Genomic DNA, 17,499 nt, shown 5'->3' with positions numbered 1-17,499 from the left:
AATATAGGCAACTGAAGAAAGGTACCTAACTTTGAAGGAATCAGTTAAGTGGATACCTAAGGGAGATGCTTATTTAGGAGAAGGTTAAATGGATACCTAAGGGAGATGCTTATTTAGGAGTTTGGATATTTTTGGTAAATGAGGTTCATCATCCATTTTTCTACAGTTTCCAATGTTGTTTTCAGGCGTCCGTTGGAGGTGGGGTCTTGGATGTCGAAGGGGAGGAGGATGGTTATATCATCCGCGTAGCTGAAGGATGTAATGTTTAGGGCATCTAGGGCCGTGCCTAGGGATGCTATGAAGAGGTTGAAAAGTATGGGCGATAGAGGGGATCCTTGTGGAACTCCGCAGGGGTTTGACCATGAGTCGGATAGAAGATCATTTGACTTGACTCTGTATGATCTTGTTTTGAGGAATCCTTGGAACCAGTTGAGAACATTACCTGATATTCCTATGGCATCTAGTATCTGGAGTAGTATGGAATGGTCAACTAAGTCGAATGCTGCTGAAAGATCGAGTTGGATGATTAGTAACTTATTTCCTTTGCTGAGGTGCTGACGGGCTATGTCTAGTAAGGAAATCAGAAGTGTTTCAGTACTGTGATTGGTTCTGAATCCGGATTGAGTAGGGTGTAGGATGTGGTGGTCTTCTAGGTAATTGGCGAGATATTGTGCTACTAGACCCTCTATGAGTTTGACGTATAGAGGTATAGAAGCGATTGGTCTATAATTTGTTGGGCTGTCTATTGGGCCTTTGGGGTCTTTTAGTATGGGAGTAATTATGATTTCGCCAAGTTCTGGAGGGAACTGACCTTCCCTTAGGGTGGTTTGCAGCCATAGCGTGAGACCAGCTGTGAATTTAGTGGACGCTGTAGCTAGTAGATAAGGAGGACAATTGTTCAAATCACATGAAGATTTGCTGTATTTTTTGTACAGCCGGTCTAAGTCTGACTATTGTGTCGTTGGGAAGTTGGTCCAGATCCTATCTGCTGAGGTGGCTTCGTCTTTTGTGGGTTTTGTTAGTATCTCTTCTAAGATGTTTCGAGAGTTGTTGAATGTGGATCTGATTGTGATGATTTTGTGTTTGAAATGGTCCGCTAGTTGGGAGGCTGTTGGAGTTTGGTTTCCTAGGGTGGCGAGGTGGGGTTTGGTATCAGTGAGATTTCTGACAAGGTTGAAAAGTTTTTTTGTTTCCTGTTTATCGGTGCCAATGAGTTTGGAGTAGTCTGTTCTTTTTTCCTTCAGTTTGATGTGGTATTGTTTGATTTGATGTCTCCATTCTGTTTTGGTGTGGTCTTGTTTCTGTTTTTTCCATGTCCTTTCTAATTGTCTGCATTGTCTTTTTAGGTGTAGGAGTTCGGCGTCAAACCATTTGTCTGATGGTCTGCATATTTTATTTTTTGTTTTTAGTGGTGCTAGTTTGTTTAAAGCGGATTCGCTTGTGGAGCGCCAGCTGTTTATGAATCCTTTGGGATTGTTTAGGTCTATTTCTGGGTTTACTGTGTCCCAGAATGTGGTAGGTTCGATTTTTTTTTTCTGGATTTGAAGCTTGTTGTGTGTGGCGTGGGTTTGTTGTTATTCTGCACCCAGTTAATTGTGAAGGTGTACTTGTAATGGTCAGACCATAAGGTGGGATGCGTTGGTGATGTGAATGTTTTGTGCCTGGAAGTCGGCCTCGACCGTCGAGGCACCCACGAGGCTTCCAGCGAATGAATGGGACTGGAGGCGGTGGATCGAAGCAGAGGAGGCTGAGTAGACACACCTCGAGGCACTCGCCAAGCCTCGAGGCTTGGCATCGGGTCTGGAGGAGGCCCTCGCAGAGACTCGGCTCCCGGCATCGAGGGAATCGGTTTCAACAGGGGCATCCGCAAAGACTCTGCTCCTTGCATCAAGGGAATCAGTTCCAAGGGAGGCATGGGCAAAGACTCTGCTCCTTGCGATGCATGCATCGATGCCAGACCAGACACTCGCAGAGACTCGGCTCCCTGCAGCGAGTGTACGACGAGGAGGCACTGGAGCGGCTCGACCTCGCGGGAGGCCACCGCGTACCCAGGCTGGATTTGGGAAAGAAGCTTTGGCCCCATAGTAGTAAAGAGCTTGATGAACTGCTTCTCCAGCAAGGTCTGGAACGACGCCGACAAGGAGGGATCCGCATCCGAGATGGGACCTCCTGCACGGACATCGGGATCCCTGCCGCCCGGGTGCTTGGACTTAGAAGCCTTGGGCACCTTGAGCACCACAGGGGGAATGGGCTGCTTAGCTACCTGACCTGAGGAGGCAGAGGAAGGCCCCGCAGCAGGCGGCGAAGTCGAAGCCGGCACAAACGAAGCAGGCTTGAGGAGACTTGGGGCCGCAGAGGTGGAAGATGGAAGAATCGAGGCAGAAGTCAAAGGCTTGGCGCTCTTCGATGAGGTCAGCTCCGACGAAGCCTCCATAGTGAACAGCGACTCCCACAGGAAACAGTGACGCTTGAACACACGTGTTGTAAGTGTGGAGCAAGGCCAGCACGATTTCGGAAGGTGTTGAGGCCAGAGACACTGCAGACAGCGTCGATGAGGGTCCGTCAGCGAAATCGTGCGCTGGCACTTGACACTTCTTAAAACCGGTGATAGGCCGGAACATAGGCCGAAAAAGCTCTGCCGCTAGGTCGAAGCCGCGGGACTGCGGCAAAGTGGCCTGCCCGGTCGAACGGAAGGAAAAATTTTTTTTTTTTTTTTTGAAAAACAATAAAATACGACGAAAATCAACGATTCTGAGGTAAAAGAACCCACAACCGCAGACTTAGAAGGCACAAGGGAAATTACTTCAGACCGGCACTACCTCAGGATTTTTTTTTTTTCCAGAACAGATTCCACAGGCTCTCAAAGCAATTTGCCTTGCTTGATTTAGGGGGCAAGGCTTACTGCTGAGGCTCCTCTAAAAAAATGTGGGGAGGTGGAGGAAATGGGGACCCCGCATGAGACCTGCCAGGTTTGACACCCCAGAGGTCGGACGGACCCCCAAACAGGGCCCACCCAAGCTCAATCCAGCCAAAAACAGGAACTAAAAACCCCTAAACAAATTCCAACAGCCCTACCAAAGGAGAAGAGTACACCTCACTCAACACCTGCTGGAGACTGAAAGAAGACTGAAAGGAATAGGGGAAGGTATCTCTTATGTACTATTCCATCGTTTTGTTTTCAGTCTCCACCTGCTGGTCATGATTGTGATATATACCCACTTGTACAAATTAACCTTTACCGGTCTGGAGAGTGCTAAAGAACTTTATATATAGAAAAGTCTACAATCTCCCACTGTAGATGTCCCCGCAGGGAGAATCTGCAGCACCAGGGCAATACCCGCGCCAAATATTAAATTAACTCAGAAAAATAAAGCACGAGCAGAAAAGATATGCCCCTACAGCTGGGCTGTAGGAAATGAAACTGAAATTCCAAGGGTAACAGGAGATGACCACCAGAGGAGGGGCTAGAATTTGGTTTTAAGTTCCCTACAGTTTAAGGCTGAAAAAGAATGGCAACCCTACTGTGTAGACTCCAGAGGAACTGTACAAGAATGTACACTGCTGACCACCTTCCAGTTATTGTGTGTGAGCAGGACTCAAACTTTTCCCACATACCTCACATTCTTCTGTAGTCTTGGGTGGAAGTGGGGTCCTCCCTAGATCCTCCAATGGGACACTGTGGATGAAGGTGAAATCCTCAGGAGATGGGAAGAAGGGTGCCTCCTTCTGGCCAAAATTTAACTCAAAGACACAGTTCCTGCACAACACATGAGGCAGCAGTGCCCTGTCAGCAAGATCAGCCTTACTGACCTGGAATGCCACGCCCAGGTCCTCCCCGTTCTTGGAGAAGGAGAGTATCACCTCTTCACCTTCCAAATTCTGTGAGAAAGAGTAGTGCATGAGAAAAACCATAATGCCAGGACAGCTTCCAAGTTATAACATGCATACAAAATTTCCTCCCCACCCTTGGATATTTCTTCTGCACCACTTACAGCAAAGCATCCAATAACATCGTTAAGGCCAAACGCCTGGCCATACTCCTCAAAATGGCTGTCTGTCGCCTTCAACCCTCGCCCATCAAAACCATAGGAGAATTTATCTTCCCCTGCAATACAGCAGCACAATTATCATGCATAACTTCCTACAACCTTCTTATCTTCACCACCACATGACTTAAAATATTTTACCTAGCTGTGTAAATGAGTGATCAACAGACCATCCAACACGAAAGAGAGGAATCTCACTACTGCCTTCCTCTACTGGGAGATTTTTAGTCACCTGCATATAAAAATGAGAAATTAAGACAAATAGCTCACATGCAGAATCATCACAGAAAAGGTTACAGAAAAGAAGTCATGTCACACCAGGACAGGAAAGCACTCATCTGAACCTACGAGCTTGCACACAGAGCCCTGTCACTGCTGGTCCTGCCCTTCAAAAAAACTCTTAAGAGACCAGCTTGAGAGCTAAGACAACACAATAACAACGAAAGATTAGGTTTCTTACCTCTGCTAATCTTCTTTTTTGTAAATCTCCTCTGTAGTCTGAACGATAGGGTTATCAATCCCTTCCAGCCATAAATAGTAGGGAACTCAAACCAAAGTATGACCCCTCCTAGAGATTGACACGGTGGTTGTTACACGCGGCTAGCCGCAGGCAACCCGCCAAAACAGTGACCAAAAAAAAGGTCTCCATGAGTTCGGGGACAAGGCCATTCACCGCTCCGTGGAGCAGTGAATGGTAGTACGAGGCGGTGAACAAGTAATGAACACGCGGTGAACGCGGTTCGATCCGGCAGCCCACTCTATCCCGCCGGTCGTCCATGCATCTCCCTCCCTCCTTTTCCCTTACCTTTTCTTCTTGAAACTGGCGATTTCTATAGGGCTACGAGCTGTATTACAGCCGGAGCCTTGAAGTCGCGTCGCATTGCCTGCTAGAAAAAGTCTCCTCTGTCACAACTTCCTGTTTCCGGTTGCATCGGAGGAGACTTTTCTAGCAGGCAACCCGACGCGACTTCAAGGCTCCGGCTGTAATATAGCTCGTAGCTTTATAGAAATTGCCAGTTTCAAGAAGAAAAGGTAAGGGACAAGGAAGGAGGGAGGGAAATGCACGGCTGGGAGCTGCTGGACCGCGAGAACAGTGCTGGGTATGGGGGGATGGAGAGGAGAAGACACTGAAAACGGTGACAGGGCGGTGAAAGAGACAGCAGGGACGGTCACGGGGCAGTGAAGGGGACGGCAAAGACAGGGACGGGGCGGTGAAAGGACCAGCGGGGACGGGGTGGTGCAGAGGATGGTGGTCCGGGGACGGGACGGTGACAGAATTTTTCCCCGTGTCATTCTCTAACCCCTCCTTCTGTGGTCATCTCATGGGACATTCCCCTTGAAGATCAGACAGTACACAAGCCAGGTAGGTCTACAGGAGAAACAGGAAACAAAAGAAGAAAGAGAGGGAGTATGGGGAACTCCCTGCTATATTATCAATTCTGCTCATGATAAAGCATTTCAAAACTGTTAATGCCCTAAGGCAGTGGTCGTCAAACCACGGCTTGCGAGCCGCATGCTGCTCTTTAGCCACTTGAATGTGGCTCTGCTAGAGAATGACATCACCCTCCACATCTCCCTCCTTCCCCCTTACAATGGCGATTTTCTGTTTTTGTCTTCCAGCTGCCCAAGCCGGCTTTCGTCAAGTCACATGTGGCTGCCGAAACTTCTCCTCTGACGCAACCGGAAACAGGAAGTTGCACCAGAGAAGTTTCGGCAGCCACATGCGACTTGATGAAAACTGGCTCGGGCAGCTGGAAGACAAAAAAAAAAGAAAATCGCTATGGTAAGGTAAGGGGGAGGAAAGGAGGGGAGCTGCTGAAAGACATCCAGTAATCCTTGTAGGCTTGACTGTGCAAGGAATTATTTTTGTAAAATCATGTTTTGTTATGTGACTGGCATTATTTAGACTTTAATTTCTATGAATGAATGATATAAAATTGCTTGCTTGCTTTTATGTGCGTGCACTGAAGGGAAGTGGAGAGAGTGAGCTGACGCTGCTGAAGGGAAATGGGCAAGAGAAGTGGAGAATGGGGAGAAGGCGCTAAAGGGAAATGGGCAGGAGAAGTGGAGAGAAGATGCTGAAGGGAAATGGGGAAGAGAGATTGAGGATAAGACGCTGATTTATAAAGTAACAATTTATATTGATATTGCCTGTGGTTTGTTGCCAAATGGGTATGATACTAGTTTTTTTCAGGGGTCTTTTTATAAAAAATTAAATAGTATTCTAACAAAATTTATTTGGCTGAGTAAAATTGCCAGAATTGCTTTAGTGTCTTTGGAAAAGCCAATTGCGGAGGGTGGGGTAAATTTTCCAAATTTCTATAGGTATCATCAAGCCTATATTATGTGCCAAGGTATGTATTGGGTCCACCCAGAGCCCATTGAAAATATTCCAGATTGGATATGGTTGGAATGGCGACTCATGTTTCCTCTGCGACTAAACCATGTTCTTAGCATCGAGATGCCTCAAATATATAAAGAAAACAAAATATTAGTAGATACATGGAAAACCTTAAGATTTGTGAATAATCTTACACCTATTCCATTACATAAATCAACAAATCAAACTATATGGCTTAACTCCAAGATTCAAATTGGCGGATTTAAGATCATCTGGAAGCATTGGGTGATGGCAGGCATACATATTCTAGATCACAGTTCTTCAACCGCCGGTCCGCGGACCGGTGCCGATCCGCAGAAAATTTCTGCCGGTCCGCGCAGGGCTGGCGAGATCAAGTCGGCAGTTAAATTTCCTGCCGACTACGGTTCCTCCCGACTAATGTTTCTCCCAGCCTCAGGCGATCAAGATAGGCTGCCAACGTCGGGGCTTTCCCTCTCTGAGTCTCGCCTGTTCGGAAACAGGAAGTTGAAACAAAATAGGCGGGACTCAGAGAGTGAAGGTCCCGACGTCGGCAGCGTGTCTTGATCGCCACCCCTGCCGAGTTGCTGAAGAGGGCCGCGGGGAAGTTGCGATTAGACCGGAGAGAGCTGCAAATTCAGGTGCAGGTGGAGGGAGATGGTCAGCGTGTGCGAACAAGATCCTGGGGAGCCTTCACAGTGGCTGTCTCCCCTCCCATCAGCTCTCCAATTTGCCAGGGAAGTGATTTAACGGCAACTTCCTGCAGGCAAGTACCGAGAGCTGCTGGAAGGGGAGGAAGCCACTGTAGGAGGCTGGGAAGGTCTGGAAAAGGGAGATCTGTTACTGGACTTGAAGGGAGTTATAGAAGGAGAGATGCTGCTGGGAGGGGAGGAGGGAAAGGTATGGGAAGAGAGTTAATGTTGGATAGAGGGAGGAGGGAAGGGAGAAGAAGGAGAGATGCTGCTGGGAGGGGAGGAGGGAAAGGGATGGGAAGAGAGTTACTGTTGGATAGAGGGAGGAGGGAAGGGAGAAGGGAAAGGGATGGGAAGAGAGTTAATGTTGGATAGAGGGAGGAGGGAAGGGAGAAGGAAAAAAAGGAAGGAGGGTAGGGAGAAAGAAAAAAAGGAAGGAAACAGCTGGCAGGGAGATTACAGGAGGGGAAGGGGGTCAGGGTGGAATGGAGAGATCAGATGAGAGAAAGGGGAGAGAGAGGAATGAGAAAGTAGAGAGACATTGATGCTGGAAAGGGGGTCAGCAGAGAAATGAGAGAGGGATAAAGATGCTAGATCTGGTGTAGGAGAGATAAAAATGAAGAAGGCAGTGAAGCTGGAATGAATTATGTAAAAAGGAGAGAGGAGGATGGACAAGGAAGAGGAGCATAGAAAGAAGTCAGATACATATGGAAGGGGGAGAGGGCAGACATTGGATGGAACGGGCAGATGCTGGAAGGAAAAGAGTGAAAAGAAGATGAAAGCAGAAACCAGAGACAACAAAAGGTAGAAAAAAATAATTTTATTTCTATTTTGTCATTAGAATATATCAGATTTGAATTATATATCCTGCTAGAGACATAACTGGGGACTGCAGTATTCTGTTAGCATGATATTTCTATGTAGAATTCTATAATAACTTGGCTTGTTCAGTTTTCTTGATAGTAGAGGGGATATATGTGAAGGGGAGGGGAGACAGGGGTTTTGTTGGTCCGTGCTCTGTATATTTGTATTTATAAAATCACAATTGTTCAGGATATTGTTTCTTTTTATACTTTAATAAAATACGTTCAATATAAAATCATAATTGCGGCTTGTGCAGATGGGATCAGATGGTTTGCGGGGATCGAGCTCGCGGAGATGGGGCGTAAACGGGGTTTTTAAATTTTAGTCCTAGTAGTTTGCCGGTCCACAAAATAATTCTTTTATTTCTGCCGGTCCACGGGTGTAAAAAGGTTGAAGAACACTGTTCTAGATGATGTTATATCTAGTGGCTGCTTGAGTTTTCACAGTTGCAACATAAATTTGGTCTTGATAAATCACAAAGTTTTAGATGGTTGCAACTGAAGTAATTAGTGGCTACCAAGTATCTCAGAAGGAGACTGCAAAATCCTGTCCTTGGACTTGGAGCCCAATGGAACAAAAGCAGGCAGCCGAACTTCATGATTCGCATGGAAGGCTGAAACCACCTTTGGGAGAAAGAAAGGCACCATCCTCAAGATGACTGTAGAATCCATGGATTTGTAGAAAAGGATCTCTGCACGAAAGTGCCTAAATCTCCGAGACCCTATGCGCAGAAGTGACCGCTATAAGACATACAGGCTTCGTGGTGAGATCTTGCAGAGACCTGATCCAGGGGCTCATAGGGCAGGCAAGTCAGCGAGTGGAGAACCAAGTTCAGATTCCACGTTGGACAAGACAGCCTCAGTGGAGGGCGCAGCCGACCCGCCCCCCACAAGAAGCGGACAACATACGGGTGGGACACCAGTGAACCCCTGAGCGAAGTGGAATCTAAGCACGAACGGTCCGCAATCTGAACACAAAAAGAAGAAACCACAAATCCCTTCCTAATGCCAGCTTGCAAGAAGTCCAGGACCTGTGCCACTGAAGGAGCCGAGGGATCCACTTGAGCCCGTTCACACCAAGCCTGAAAACACCTCCAGGCCTTCACATAGGCCACCACAGTGGACTTTTGTTACTTTGTAGTAACGTAGCGATGACCACGGTCGAATAGCCCCTGGCTGTCAATGCCACTCGCTCAAGAGCCAAGCCGTAAGACCAAAGCTGTTCGGAACTTGGAGCACTATGGGACCTTGAGTGAGAAGACGCGGATGGCAGGGGAGTCACAGACCCATGTCTATGCTCAGCCAAACCAGGTCAGCGTACCACGGCCTCCGCAATCACCTGGCTCACGCGAGAAGCCACACGGCACAGAACACGCCCTATCATGGCCAACGGGGGAAGACATAGAGAAGGCCTCCCCGTGGCCAAGGTTGAACCAGGGCATCCAACCCTTTGCTTCTGACCTCTTGTCTGCGGCTGAAGAACCTGTCCGCCTTCCTGTTCCTGGCAGACGCTATCAGGTCGAAAGTTAGACGGCCCTACTGCTGGACTCTGAACACGAACGCTCACCTGGACAAGGACCATTCTCCCAGATCCAGGATCTGCTGACTGAGAAAGTCTGCTTGAACGTCCGCCATGTGATCGGCGGACAGGGTCACCAGAGCTTTTCCGCTCAGTAAAAGAGCATCTGAGCTTCCAGGCTCAGAGGTGGACTCTTAGTGCCTCACTGTCAGCTGAGAGGCTACTACCGTCGCATTGTCCGCAAACACTCGCACAGCTCGACAATGGAGACGCTTCCGAAAGAACAACAGGGCCAAACAGATCGCCCGCAGTTCCAGGCGATTGATCGACTACCTGCTCTCCGAGGTGGACCATTGGCCCTGTACCAGGGCAGACCTGCAGACTGCCCCCCCCCCCCGAGAAAATCACATCTGTGGAACGAGTCAACCAATCCAAGACCCTCAGAGGAAGCCCTCTGTCCAGAGTCACCGGAATTAACCACCACTGCATGATGCGGTGGGCTACCGCTGTCCAAGGCAGCGGTAAGGTCAGAGAATCCCGTTGTGGATTCCACCGAGATAGCAGGGACTGCTGAAGGTGATCGAGCCTTGATCCTGCCCTTGGAACCACATCTATTGATGCTACCATGAGACCCAGGACCTGCCACTATTGCCAGGCTGTAGGAGCCAGAAACGCTAACACGTCCTGAATGGATTTCCGGATCTTGATATTCCTGGGGTCCAGGAAGAACACCTGGATCCTGGCCGCGTGAAACCAGACTCCCAGGTACTCCAAAATCTTGCGTCGGCTCTAGGTGGCTCTTCTTCAGGTTGATCACCCAGCCACTACACTCCAGCAGCGGAACTACCTGTTGCACTGCCCTGCATCTCTCTGTCAGTGAGGGGGCTCTGGTCAGCCAGTCGTCCAGGTACAGATGGAACAGGACACCCCGAGAGTGAAGGTGCACAGCTACCACCACCTTGAACTTGATGAAGGTTCTGGGCGCAGAAGCCAGACCGAACAGTAAACATAGAAACATAGAAAGATGACGGCAGATAAGGGCTACAGCCCATCAACTCTGCCCATACCATTGACCCCCTTTTAAGTCTACTGGCCCCCTTAACTCTACTGACCTGCTCTATTAAGTCTATATCCTAGCGACCCTATTCATTGGTATGACTCTCGCAGTGATCCCACATAGGTATCCCATTTATTCTTGAAGTCTGGGATACTGCGGGCCTCGATCACCTGTACTGGAAGCTTGTTCCAATGCTCTATCACTCGTTCCGTGAAGTAGTACTTCCTGACGTCTCCACGAAACTTCCCTCCCCTGAGTTTGAGCGGATGTCCTCTTGTGTTCGAGGGTCCTTTGAGAAGAAAGATATCATCTTCCACCTCGACCCGTCCCGTGATGTACTTAAATGTCTCAATCATGTCTCCCCTCTCCCTACGCTCCTCGAGAGTATAGAGCTGCAATTTGTTCAGTCTCTCTTCGTACGAGAGACCCTTTAGCCCCGAGACCATCCTGGTGGCCATCCGCTGAACCGACTCAATTCTGAGCACATCTTTACGGTAATGTGGCCTCCAAAATTGCACACAGTATTCTAGATGAGGTCTCACCATGGCTCTGTATAATGGCATCATGACCTCAGGCTTCCTGTTGACGAAACTTCTCTTGATACAACCCATCATCTGCCGTGCCTTAGATGAAGCCTTCATGTCTGCACTGATGATCACTCCCAAGTCTTGTTCTGCTGTAGTCTTGGTCAAAGTTTCTCCATTCAAGGTGTAAGTTCTGCATGGATTTCCATTTCCAAGATGCATGACCTTACATTTCTTGGCGTTGAAGCCCAGCTGCCAGACAGAGGACCAACTTTCTAAAGTACGGAGGTCCTGTTCCATAGTATTCTGCAGATTGTAGCCGTTTATGATATTGCATAGTTTGGCATCATCAGCGAATAAGGTTACCTTACCTTGAAGCCCTTGAGTCAGATCCCTAATGAATATGTTGAAGAGGAGTGGACCCAGGACTGAGCCCTGCGGCACTCCGCTGGTTATTTCAGACGTTTTGGAGAGGGTACCGTTATCCATCACCTTCTGAAGTCTGCCACTTAGCCAATCTTTAACCCATGCAGTTAGTGTTACTCCTAACCCCATCGATTCCATCTTGTTCAGCAGTCTGCGGTATGGGACACTGTCAAAAGCCTTGCTGAAGTCAAGATATACGATGTCTAAGGAGCTGCAAACTGGAAATGTTGTCCCAATACATGGAGTGCAAAAGCCTCCTGTGCACTTGAAAATGGGGATGGGGAGGTATACTTCCGTGAGATCCAAGGAAGCCAAGAATTCCCCTGGCGCCACATTTGAGCGTACCGTTTCCATCCGGAAACATGGAACTCGCAGGCAAGCATTCACTGCTTTTCAATTCAGAATGATCTCCAAGCATTGGAGCCTTTCTTTGGAACAATAAAGTTGAACGAGTCAAGCCCAAGTCATCCTCTGGGACAGGCTCTATCGCCGCCAGATCCAACAACCTGAGAATAGTGTCCTGCACCTGTAGCGCTGTTTTAGGTCGCCCTGTGGGCGAAGCCAGAAAAAAATCCAACGGAGTTCGGCAAAATTCCAAAGTGAGGCCTCTAGGATCCCCCTCCCCAGGCTGAGATCACCGTCTTGTCAGGAAGGCCGAGAGGTGCCTGCCGACCCGAGGGAGAGGTACTGAAGGTCTGGCGTCAGAACTGCTTTTTAGCGGGGACAGGAGGACGCCTGTTTAAGTACTACTGATGGTTGGGACCTCCGAAACAAGGTCTAGAAGCAGCTCCAAATCTTGAACCTGAGAGCTTAGGCCCAGCATACTAGAGAAGGCATCTGAAGGGATGAAAATGAAGACATCCTGTTGCCCAGGCGGGGCGGGGCTTAATGCCCGGAATGACCCTAGGCTTATGGTCCTGCATACTGGCCATGAGGACAACAAGACCCTAACCTGACAAGAAAACCCCATAAAGGGCAATATGCTCAGGACAGGCTTGGAGAAAGAATCCTCAGACCACTTTAGAATCCAAAACATTCTTCTGCCAGACAGAAAAAATCCCAGCTTGGCAAAGACCATCATGATGTCGCATACGGCAACCGCCAGCTAGACCAGTGGTTCCCAACCCTAATGAATATGCATGGAGCAGATTTGCATGCCTGTCTCCTCCATTATATGCAGATCTCTCTCATGCATATTCATTACGGCTATCCCAAAAACCTGACTAGCTAGTGGTCCTCCAGGACAGGGTTGGGAACCACTGAGCTAGACTACTCCGGATATCCAGAATTCCAAAATCTGGATAACTGCAGAAGTAGGATATTGGCGGAGCATGAACATTCTGCTCTAACCAAGGACATGTCACTGTGACTCCGGCCACTGCCAGAGCAAAGAGGCGCTTAAGGAGAAAATCCACCCGCCTGTCCTGAAAATCTACCCGCCTGTCCTGAAAATCTCTCAGGACTATACTTCCATCAGAGGGCAGTAAAGTGCATTTATTGGCCTGAGACACTGCCGAAACTATCGTTAGCGGAAAGAAACGCGAAGAAAATGCCAATGCCATGTGGAAAAACCTCATTATGGCTTGAGCGCAGTGCAGGGGACCCACCCGGAAATCCTGGACCTCTGAAAAGAATCCGGACCAAATCCGGAGTATCGGTAATATGCCTGAGAAGAATCCTCCCAAAAAATTGGGGGAAAAATATCTTCTGCGGCTCTCTATGCGCATCTAATTTCAAGCGCCCCTAAGAGTTATGATGCATTTCCCTGGAACTGAGCTTGCATTTCGTCGGAGCACCGTCCGCATCCTTTTTAGGGTCACCAGGCACGAACTTCACGGCGCTGGTAGCAGTAAGACCAAGGAGGACCGCACCAGAGGTGAAAGGCACCAAAACCATGCACCCCTCTCCCTCCTTGCAGGCCGTGGAAACCGGCTGCAAATTCAACAGCCATCTGCCATCAACGAGACATCAATCCATACCATCAGGTCCTGAGGAGGCCATCTGTGACATTTGGAGCAAAAATGAAGCTCCTAAGTGAAAAAAAAAATATATACTTTTGAAAAGTTTTAAGAAAATCCAAGATGGCCACCGCGGGTGCCGACTTCACCCTAAAACAGCCTGGAAAAAACACAGGGAACCTGGGAAAACGGTGATTTTGCATTTTTAGAGGTGTAGGGTGGGGGGGTTAGGGGATGCATGGAAACCACCCAAAAACCCCTTTTTAGGACCCCCAAAATCACCAAACCAGCATGCATAAGCTACTCACAAAGCTCTATGCTGTCACAGAAAAGAATGGCAGGCAAGCTTAAACAAGCATGCAAGGAGATAATTACCTCGGAAAGCTGATAAATCCAATCTTCTGACTGCCTTACCAGCCCGGTCACCCCAGTCAGTGACTACGAGAACCTCCAGAAGAATCAGGGAAGGTACGCAGTCCAGTCCCAACTGCACCTCCACGAATTGTGCAGCTTGTGCTCTACCCCTTCGCTGACAAACCCGGGGTGAGTCAGCTCCCGATCCCGGAGCCCCGATTTGACATGCAGGCTGTCCAGGGGGCTTACTGCAGTGGCAGGGAACCCCCCAGGTGCAGACTTTTTCACAAAGCTCTGCAATCTCCTTCCGAAAGGATGTCCCCACAGGCTGAATCTGCAGCACCAGGGCAAGACCCATGTCAAATATTAAATTAATACAATAAAAGTTAAGAAAATAAAACAAGAGCAGAAGAGCTAAGCCCTACAGAATAGCTGTAAGAAATGAATCTGATCTTCAAGGGGAGTGTCCCAGGAGATGACCACAGGAGGAGGGGGCCAGACTTTGGTTTGAGTTCCCTACAGTTCATGGCTGGAAGGGATTGATAACCTACCGTTCAGACTAGAGGGATTGTACAAGAAGTTTGAGTCTCCCCTGGCCATCTGACACTGCTTTCTGGTTTGGAGCAGTATGTATGTATTCATGCAAAGAACAGCTGGTAGATGGCTCCAATAGTCCGTGTACCAAAACCAATTTTAAGCAGTAATTATTTTATACTGGTGTAAATTTATGCTCAAACATGCCCACCTTGGCCTCAAAGCAGATTCTGCCCTTTGTCACGCCATGTGTGCTTCGTGCCCCAGACCAGAGTGCTGGAAATTTTTCAGCAAAGAGAGGCTGTCCTCCATATCGGTCCTTATGCATTCTGAAGTGGAGATCACAAGTATCTAAAAACAAAAACATACTACAGTAAGAGTGCCTGCAGGAAACTGAGCTTGAGACAAACTTTGAATCCCATGTACTCTTGGGTTTAAGATAGAAGATGCACAAAGTTATGAGTACCTCATGTTCTCCCTCCCCCCTCTTCCTGATGTGCTGTATTTATTTTACCAAATATTGTATTTCTTTTTTACTTTTTTTTGTAATTTAATTTGTGAACTAATTTGGCTTGCAATGCAGTAATGACTGTATGTCAAGAAAAAAATAACCTAACCCATAACAACAGTATCTAAAAGGAAAGCACTGGTTGTAGAGAAGAGATTCCCATGCTCCCCCCCAAAAAAAAACCAACAAAAAAAACATAACCAAAACAAATTCTAGACTGATCATGGGATTTCCTATCTCATTTCCCTTCCTCAAATTTTGACATTCATGAAACCTGATGTCACCCACATGTGTCCAGGACAACAAGCGAATCATCCACCTCATCCTTCTCCTCATCCACTAAAGCTGGAGACTTGGACCTGAAAAAACACAAGAAAATTAAGTACATGCACACTCAGAAATTAAACCAAGAGTCAATAATGCTCTCTAACCTGAATTTCTAGAACAGAAATGAGCATAGAATTACAGAAGAGCATGCCAATGACAAACATACTTATGAATCGAATAAACATTTTTAAATTACTTTAAATAAAATCTACATAAAAGAATAAGACCAATAAGAACACCTGGGCTCTGATGCTGGTGCAAGCTACTTGGGCTAGGGCAGTGTATTGCAAACTGTGTGCTGTGGCGCAATTTCTGGTGTGCCGTCAGCACCGTCTAACTGCTTACAGGACGTGCCTCCCACCACAAGAGGCACATCCTGTAGGCAGTCAGAGGTGCATGCGCCTCACCTCTCCTCCAACACAGAAATAACAAGCTCTGTGCATACGTCAAGATGTCACACGTGCCATCATCGCATCAACATCTGCGCATTTTCAGATACCCTCCAGCCACAGCTTCAGAAAGTTTGCGGGACACTGGGCATGCTGCAAAACTTAGGACCACTGAAACATTTCTCCTGCCCCTCAATGATATGCTAGTTGAGTTTTCCTTACCTACTGTAGTAGGCCTCCTCCTTAAACTCATGATATGTCCGGCCTTGCTCTTCACGTGGTCTCTTTACCCCTCTTTGCTGTCCATCTGAACTCACTTCCTCTGATTTGTCATTGTTTGCTAATGTGAAGTAGAAAATCACAAGTGAGCACCAGTCATTGAACTATCAAAGGAATATGTTAATATGCACATGATAAGCAAAGGCATACCCAAGAGAATGTCAGGAAAATAATCTTAAAATTTTCATAACTACTGAGATGGTTTGTTTGGGGGTTTTTTTGGGGGGGTTATTATGGCCTGCAGTGGTTATCATTAGGAGTGCATGGATTCAGTTATAGCCTAGCGAAAAAAAGATGAACAAATAGAACCTTAATTTAGTTCTAGCAATGTAGATAAACTACAAAAATAAGTAAAATTTTAACTTTTTTTTTTTTTTGTGGGAGGGGGGGTGCAGTTAGGGAACTGGTGTAGTGCTAGGGATTCATACCTTTCTCCCCGGTGCTCTGCTCCTCCATGGAAGTCGCCTCCTCTGCATCTTCCTCTTCCTCACTGTGCCCCTCCTCTCTGGGCCGGTTCTCCGTTTCCTGCCCACCATTCACGCCCGGATCACGTTGCCCCAGGGGTCGTGTCAGACGAGCCTTGAGCTTGGCAGAGGATTGCGTCCGGTCCTTTGGTTTCCCCTCTCCCTTCTCTCCACTTGGCTCACACTCCCCTGCGGCCCGCTCTGATTTCCTGTCCTCTGTGCCCTTTTCTGTTTTCAGAGCTTCTACTGCGATCTGCTCCAGCTTCTGGCCTTCCCCCTCTAGACGAAGCGCCGGCTCCCCGTCATCCTCATCCCCCGCCGTGCTGTGATTCTCGTCGTCCATCGGCTCTCCACCTAGTCCCGTCTTCTTCTCCTCGCCAGAATCTCCCGCTAACAATTCAGCGTCCAATGCTTCCTGCAGCCGCTGCGTCAACTCGGCCTTCAGCCCGCGGCAGTCTAGGCCCCGACGCTGGAGCTCGGCCCGCAGGTCGGCTACCTTTAGCTTCCGGGCGTCCAGCGCGCTCATAGCCACCGCCGGTTCCCCCTCAACGCGTGCGGGCGCGCGCACGCGCGAAACTTACAAATGCTGGAGGGGCGGGGAAGGTTCGCGCGCGCCGCTGCCGTTAAACCACCCACGATGGCCGTTATAGTTCCGTACCCAGCAGCCCTGTGGCTCGCCGTCCACCGACGTAATCTGCCCAGCAGCCAGTCCTACCATTGGCTCTGTTAGTCCCTGGATTCTGATTTTTTTCATTGGCTAAGTAGTGACTGGGCGGGCCGCTGACCAACGAATTTTCCAATTGGTTCTAGTCCTTTTTTTTTTTTTTTTTAAATGACAGCTTAGAATACCCGCCTCTTCTGTGCGTACGGACGTTTGTGTTTGGAATTACTATTTCAAGAAGTCTCGGCAGTTTCTGGGGGAGGTAGTTGCTTAATCTGCCTAGCAGCAGACTTGCCTTTCATTTTTCAATTGGATGAAATAGGCGGATGTGTGTGTGGGTGTAAATTGACCTCCATTTTGTTTTGCTCTACTTTAAACCGGAGAATGAGTTAAGGTTGAAAGTGTTTACGCCTTTATGATAAATCTGCGTCCAGCTGCTAAACGTGATCCTCTCCCGGTGCATAGTTTTATCTTAGTTTTATACACAATAGAAGTAGAACTACACTACTGTAATGCGCCGGGAGGTAAGTTAAAAAAAA

The 17,499-nt window shown here is 48.1% G+C and overlaps 1 protein-coding gene across 1 annotated transcript in view; it reads right to left on the bottom strand.

The window, feature by feature from the left end:
• HNRNPUL2 (heterogeneous nuclear ribonucleoprotein U like 2) overlaps positions 1–17,023 on the bottom strand; it is a 72,850-nt gene extending 55,827 nt beyond the window's left edge. Inside the window, exons 1-7 of the mRNA XM_033954593.1 lie at positions 16,264–17,023; positions 15,779–15,896; positions 15,129–15,199; positions 14,544–14,683; positions 4,188–4,278; positions 3,993–4,105; positions 3,616–3,879 (exon numbers count right to left, since the gene is read on the bottom strand). Of these exons, the coding sequence (XP_033810484.1) occupies positions 3,616–3,879; positions 3,993–4,105; positions 4,188–4,278; positions 14,544–14,683; positions 15,129–15,199; positions 15,779–15,896; positions 16,264–16,825 (1,359 nt within the window). The 5' untranslated portion in view covers positions 16,826–17,023. The remainder of the gene's footprint in view (positions 1–3,615; positions 3,880–3,992; positions 4,106–4,187; positions 4,279–14,543; positions 14,684–15,128; positions 15,200–15,778; positions 15,897–16,263) is intronic.
• Between the last annotated feature and the right edge of the window lie 476 nt (positions 17,024–17,499).

The sequence above is a fragment of the Geotrypetes seraphini genome, chromosome 8 (genome assembly GCF_902459505.1).
Source record: "Geotrypetes seraphini chromosome 8, aGeoSer1.1, whole genome shotgun sequence".
NCBI lineage: Eukaryota > Metazoa > Chordata > Amphibia > Gymnophiona > Dermophiidae > Geotrypetes > Geotrypetes seraphini.
The sequence above is the reverse complement of the archived record's forward strand: the minus strand, read 5'-3'. Positions and strand labels throughout refer to the sequence as shown.